General features: G+C 30.4%; 1 protein-coding gene across 1 annotated transcript; it reads right to left on the reverse strand.

Annotated features, from left to right (window-relative positions):
• Positions 1-401: 401 nt before the first annotated feature.
• LOC131855048 (zinc finger protein 883-like) lies at positions 402-5160 on the reverse strand. The gene is made up of 5 exons (XM_059206264.1): positions 4902-5160; positions 3783-4824; positions 3065-3218; positions 2714-2860; positions 402-1281 (listed from the first exon to the last, which is right to left on the reverse strand). Exons 1-5 carry the CDS (start codon positions 5043-5045, stop codon positions 1035-1037), a joined length of 1734 nt encoding a protein of 577 aa, XP_059062247.1. The 5' UTR covers positions 5046-5160; the 3' UTR covers positions 402-1034.
• Between the last annotated feature and the right edge of the window lie 2666 nt (positions 5161-7826).

Below are 7826 nucleotides of genomic sequence, written 5' to 3' on the forward strand. Positions count from 1 at the left end.
GTGTATATCTAATTTTTCTTTGATATAGTCAATGCATCATTTAAATGGTTAGTCACAAAAATACGTACTACAATCTGGTTTTCAACCTATTGTAAATTTTAATGTTATTATTATAAACACGAAAGTTTGTGATCATGGATTTCATGCAAAAACTATTGAACTTTGATAAAACATATAACGCGGGTGAAACTGCGGGTACAACTAGTATGAAATATAAGTGGAGACTGATTATTCTTCCTAAACCATTGATTATACCTTGCCATGAGATATGATGCCAACCCTAATGTGGGAGGGTTGGCATCATATACGAGACAGCCCTGTGTCACATTATATAATAAAACTCTTAAACTTTACACATTTATTTATTTAACAATTTAAAAATAGAATAATTCAATGTTCACAATATTGGAGACAAACATTTGATCAAAATTGTGTTCTTAATTAACTATTAGGAGTTCATTATATAATTACTTTTTTTATTGTATTAAAAGTAATTCTATCAGCACATCTACTCTGGACTCTAACTGAAGTGTCTTCAATCTAATACAGTTATGTATTGTTACACAGAAACGCAATAAAGATTAAACTTAAAAATCCGATAACAATGTTAATTCGTTTTTTCATTACTCAATATATGGAATTTTTTTTTTTATTTATTTTGATGGAGTCCTGACTCCCAAACTAGCGTGAGCTGGATATCAGGAGTCAGTTCCTTCCCAAAATAAGGATTATAGTGTTATTACGTTGCAATAATTATTCAAGAAGATGGATACGTTATAATAATAACAGTATAGAAGGATGAAAAGCCAATATCACTGGATCAGAACTAGTTTCCAAAGTAGACCAGAATAGATCAAATAATAAAATGAACAAAATACCATAGCCATAAGTTATATTTGACCAAACAATATAAATTACTAACCATTTATACAAAACAAATTGGATATTTACATTAAAATTATATAAAATACATTACATATAATATTGTGATACTTAAATTAAATTTGTAAATAAAATAGATTTCCATATTCAAATTACTTCTCATTTCTATCGGCTAATAGTGCTCCGTTCTGTATAATCGCCATGTTCTCACTTTCAGTGGTCACATCATCACCAATAGCTATGTTTGTACTATTAAGTTCTGTTTCGTTATTAGTAGACGCATCGCTAACTTCGGATGACTTCACATTTAATGCTTGTAGCCGGCGAGAGATGAAATGTTCAGATACGTGTTGTCGCAACTCGCTTTTGAGACGAAAAGATTCTGAACATTCTGCACATCTGTAAACGAAAAATATATTATTTAATAATAATAATAAACTCTTTATTGTGTACACAGAAGAAACATAATAAGAAAAAACAGTCAATAGAAAAGTAATAACAAAAGGAGGTCTTATCGCTATAAGCAATTTCTTACAGATAATCTAGAAGATATGATACATTGAGAGCGTCGTGGACCAATGGATTATTAATACCGGTTTACAACCAAAAGCTCTTCGAATTGCTGTTGTTATACGTTGTTGGCTGCAGTTGGCCTTTACATCTTTACCGAAATATGGAGGCAGTGCAGAAGGCACTCCAAACCCGCGGAATGACTTGTAGAGCGGCTGAAGATAAACTCCAACCAGACAGATACGACGATTAAGAAAATCATTGTATATAACCACCTCATATTTATTTATTAATAACTCAGTATTCTGAGTTCTCGACAGTTGATATTTCGACAATGTTACAACCGCCATGATTACGCATAAACTAAAGAGCAGCGTGATAAAAAAAATTTCAATAGTAGCAACAAACGAAGACGGGATCTTCCCACGTTTTGTATATTATTGTTGGGCTTCCGATAATTCGGCAGTTTTACAACCACTATGATCACGGGTAACCCGAAGAACAGCGGGTAGATGTTAAAGAACATTTCAATAGTAGCAAGAAACGAAGACGTGTGAAGGTAGATTGAATATGTCTGCCCATAATTGTATTTATCCTTTACTCGCTGCTTTTGAGCTTAATAATTAATAATAAATAAAGCGTGATTATTCTAATTTTACGTATGGATACTACTTTTGTCTTAGCAAAACCCATGTCATGAATTCGGATCGGGCCGACACCAAAAAATATTGAAATGCCAATTTATACTTCCGTGTTGCTTTCACCATGACATTGACATCGATATTCGATAATGTCATGGACCACCATTCTGATAAAAGATATGATGGTATATTTATGTATAATATATTTTTAATTAGTCTATGTATAAATATCGGCTTTATTAAAAATTACTGTTACATTAATATGTATCGATGAAAACGGAAGTAGAATATTGATATACAGATATACATAATCGATACATAGTGATGTAACTCAGTACACTTTATATCCAGATTATAATTAACATTAATTAAAAAACGTTTTGAGTCAGTAAATTGTTTTTTATATTTATGTAAATTAAAATCTCCAGCAGCGGCCTACTACAAATTTTTATTTTTAATAAAGAATAATTAATGCTACGACCGTTGTTGGTACTAAACAACTAATAAAAATACTTGAATACAGGTTTCCTTAAATAAACACATAGGCATACAAACACCTAGAAAATCATAACTTATGAATACAAATATTTGTTCTCTATGATCAAACTCGTGACCATCGGAAGGCATGGTCTTAAACCGCTGCACCACCGAAGCCCCGTATAAACGGAATATAAACTTACCTATACAATTTGTCACCTAAATGTGCCCGGCGATGTTTGACTAAATCATTGCTCTGTGTAAATGCACGGTCGCACATATCACATCCGTATGGTTTCTCGCCGGTGTGTATACGATAGTGCCGTTTCAGATGCTCTTTACCAACGAACCTGTAAATAGTTTTTATAAATTTTAAATTAGCAAATTTACCTATTAGCAAGTCCGTGGAAATAGATCCAGCCGCTTCAGAGATTAGCAAACAGACAGACAAACATTTTCTTTATTTTTTTTTTATTGAAGTACTGTGTATAAATGCATATAGTGAAATTACAAAGAGACACTTCAATTTTATTTATTTGTATAGATAAACTTACTTCATAGGACAAACATCACACTGATATGGTTTTACACCCAAATGGTTCAACTTGTGTTTGCAAAGTGAACTGCTTTTAGTGAATGATGAACCACACTGGTCACATGTGTAGGAACGTATCCCAGTATGTGTTATCCCATGAGACTTCAGCTCTCCTGCAAAGTTAATAGAGTACATTTTAAATTTGTTCATTAAATATTGTTCAGTATATAGAGTAGTAGATACTGATATCTGACAGATATGATTGACTGATTTAGTGGCCTATCCCTACATGTCAATTTTTGATCCAAAATTAAGTGTCTAGAGTCTAATTGACTGACCAAAACAACTCAATTAAGTGTGATCCTAGTTGCATAAAAATTTTGAGGGGGATAAAAATAGTTATTATTAGTTATTACAGTTGGTTTTTAGTGCAAAATGGGTATTTTAGTATGGTAACAGAAATCCACTTTCTTGTTGAAAGAGATTTAACTTTATTAAGTTTCTACCTGATGTTTAGCTTTTATAACTATTACTGCATTTGTCTTCAGGTCTACCAGTTGATAATTGTCATAAGCATGATAAGTGATGTGTGCCCTAATAAGGTTAGTCAGAGGTTGTTGGCTATTGGCATCATCAATAGCCAACAACCTCTGACTAACCTAGGGATACTCATGATAGTATGTTGTTGTTTACAATTATTTTAAAATAAACAAAAACTTCAAATAACTTTTATTTACCTTTACTTACAAATGTCCTAGGACACAAGTTACAAGCAAATGTCTTAAGTCCAATATGCCTCTTTATATGCTGATTTAGGTTTGTGGTAGAATCAAATCTTTTCCCACATGTTGGACATAAATGTGGTTTCTCCCTTGTGTGTATTTTTATATGTGAAGTCAATGTTGACAAATGGGAAAAAGATTTCCTGCAGATTGGACAGGCATGTGGCTTCACACCATTGTGTTTATTCATATGTTCGGCCAGATGGCTATCTGATATAAATGATTTGGAACATTGAGTACATTTGAACGGTCTATTATTTTCATGTGATAGTTCATGTCTCTTCAAATGACTAGTTTTTTTAAACACTTTACTACATATAGAACAAGACAACACCCTATCTTTTTTTGTGTGCTTTCGCATGTGTGCTGCGAGGGAATGTGTTGACTTAAAGCTAGTGGAACATACACCACATTGGAAACTTTGGTTTGCATTCTGGTTAATTTCTGTCATAAACGATCTACTTTTCACATCTTCACCATGAGTGATCAAATGTTTTACATACTTATAGTGATGCTTAAATGTTTCGGAGCAGAAATTACAAGTGTACAACTTGCTTTTGTTATGCTTAAGTCTGTGTTGTTCTAACTTAGATTGTTTGACGAAACTCATGTTGCATATGTCACACTTTAGTTTCGTATCGTTTATATGTGTCTGACTGTGTGTCTCCAATAGAATGGAGCTATCAAAAGATTGATAACATATATCACACAAAAACGGTTTAGACATTTCATCTGAATTATGATTTTCAAACTCCTGTTTCACTAGTCCAGTATCATCGTCATCCAGCAAATCGTAATCGGCGCTCGTGTCAGCGAGATCATTTTCAACTTTAATGTCTAACATTGCATCCTCACCGCCCAGAGATGTAATACTACTCAATTGTTGCCTCAGTTGTGTGTCTACCTTTTCAGCTAGTTTTCTAAAGTCATAGAAGCTTACGAGACAGTTATAACAACTCCCACACAGCCTCTTTGGTAAAGGATCGTCCTGGTTCACCTAAAATTATACTCAATATAATCAAATAATACATGTATATTAAATACATATTGAAATATAACAGCTGTACAAATTACCATTATTGATGTGCATGACGTCAACATTTCAGCAGCATTAGTAGCATCACTTTTTTCAGCGAAAATATCGTGCATTTTATTCGTTGTATTGTTTAAACAAGTTCGACAACGATTTTCTAAATCTCCAATATACAATGTATCCATGACCGTTTGTTATAAAGTATTTGTAAAATTATACAGTAATATTAATTACAATATAAGCTAATAAATAAAAATATATATATTTTACGTTGAAATGAAGTAATAATTGTATAAAAATGTAATATTATATACACATAGTAAACAGGTCGATTGATGACAGACTGACAGCAATCATCAGTCAATTAACCTTAACTTATTGGAATAGGTATAAAGAAAATAGATAGAGCGGCCTCTGAATTTAGAACCCTCAAACTAAATATGCATTCTCAATTACAAATACACGTCTCGTTTCCTGTTTCTAATGGCATAATAGGCAACACTTGCCAAAGAAAAATAAATACAAACACAGTAACACTGGTTTACTTGGAACTGAATTGTTATTGCATCCTATTAAATATTTTTCCGAATAGTAAAACCCTTGTATCAATATTAATTTACGAGTAATTCTTGACAACATTTTAAATAAATACAAACGTAAATGCTACAACATATTATTCAAATCTTATTCAGTCCATACAACGGATCTGATTTATTTTGTATAATATTCAATGGTTCAAATTATATTATGAAACTATCAACATAGTTACCTACATTTTTGTATATTCTAACAAACGTATCTAAGAAATAAATATACACTGTCCTCACATGGTTTTGTCAGATAAATTCAGATCTGTAGGACATTACTTCCTGGAAGCAGCAAAATTTATAACCCAGATTACACGACGAAAACTTATAACTACAGCTACAGCTATTATGTAAATAGCTGTAGTTATAAGTTTTCTTTGTTTCTATAACAGAACAATAAGGTTTTTAATTATTGGCACCATCTTTATATGATAGAGACCAAAATGAAATCTGTATGGTTTTTTACTCTTACAAATTTCGGTGTCTAAACATAGATGGCGCGTATTGTAAAACATTGCTTCAGAAATAGTATCAAAACAGATATGCAATACTGACGGACGGTGATAAGCTCAACTGATAATGACTGACATACATATGTGTGAGACATCTGACACCTGATCCTGATGTTACGTTTTGTTTAATGACTAACAAAACGTTTACGCTTAGAATAGTAAATGAAATTCGAAAACCAAGCATGTACCTGCAATAAAATTACACCTTATACAATCTTTATTTCTATTTATTACAAGTACTAAACTATGTATTAAAGTAATAAAAAAAAATTGTTTCAATTCAGATTTTTCAGCAACATGATTAAATAAAACGAAAATGGTCTCTACTCAAAAAGTCAAAACTCAAATCAAAGTCAGAAACATTTCTTGTATAAATTGTGTAATCAATCAATCATATTCAAAACAACCAACCACATCTTAGACTACAAGTATTTTCTTTCAAATATATATTTTATATTGTTTTTTGAAAATCCTGTAGAAGCTGGTGTAGCCGGTAAGCTATTACATTTGTACGAAATTAATTTTAAATTTCTGTAGGTATAAATTTTACTTTAATAAACTGTAATAAAAAACTAAACTGTTAAAAAGAGTATTTTCTGTATTGTAGTCTTAAGTAGATCTTATTTTTTCTTTTTCAGACGTGTATTTAATTTCATTCAATGACTTTCAGTCTCACATTGAAATTAAATTTTAACAAAAAAATTTTTTTTAATATTACAGTGAGTAGTTATATTTCTAAATAGTCAGTATTTAAGTGAATTAATATAATGAAATAAATGTTACACCTTCTGTAATTTTTTTAATATGCCATTATTGAAGTAGATATTAATTATTTTATTCAAAGTCTCAAAATTACGTTTTATCTAATTAATAATTCCTGGTAAAAAAAACTACACTAACAAATACAAAATAGCATTACAGTCTAAATCATCAATAGACCAAAATTTAATCAGTTTTGAATTTGGTCAGAAAGCAAAGTAAAGTATAGTCAGTACCTACTCCTGTTTTTGTATTAAATAATATACAATTTTGTCAAACAATATATTTAATAAGAAGGTACATATAATAATTATATATACTCTATATAGTCATCATATTTCCTGCTTATTAAATATATTGTGTAATATTACAAAGAGTTTAAATTGTATAAAAATACAATTTAATAATATCTTTGTAATATTTTCTTTATTTTAATTAAAGCAATAAAGTATGCAAGATTTACAACTGGTAATTCATATGAAAACCTCATGCTTAATAAGTAAGGACAGGTTAATCATGGCACAGAAAGATGTCATTATGATTTTGGAAAAGACATCAGACATACACATACATACATACATACATTTGATTAAAATTCTCGATTGCAACAAATTACTTTTTATTCGTTTTTTATTTTATATTAACAATTTGTTAGTTGTAATTTCAAGTTATATACATACAAATGATCTAAGTGTATATTTTAATCTGTTTCAAATGAAAATTGTTAACAATATTATGTAATTATGGTGTTACATAATTACAGTTAGTTCTAAGGTACTCTACAAGTGATAGGTTACACCCTACACATACTACTATAATATATCTACTTATACAATATGAGAATGTACCATTAACAGTAGTTGCAACAACAATTTGTGATCCACTTTCTAACATACACTATGTTTATGTTCTCTATGTGGAATAGATACTTATTATTATTGAATAATGCTTCTTCCCTAGTTTGTATGTGTGGATAAATAAGTACATATTTATTATTTAGATGTGTTTATTAATTACAATGTTGTGCAATGTATATTAAGTAGATCAAGGTTTCCAAGTTTCTCTCATAGCTGGTGTAGTTACTCATACCTTAAGGGTACAATATATC

The sequence above is a fragment of the Achroia grisella genome, unplaced genomic scaffold (genome assembly GCF_030625045.1).
Source record: "Achroia grisella isolate CSIRO2021 unplaced genomic scaffold, CSIRO_AGI_Agris_v1 utg1062, whole genome shotgun sequence".
Taxonomy (NCBI): domain Eukaryota; kingdom Metazoa; phylum Arthropoda; class Insecta; order Lepidoptera; family Pyralidae; genus Achroia; species Achroia grisella.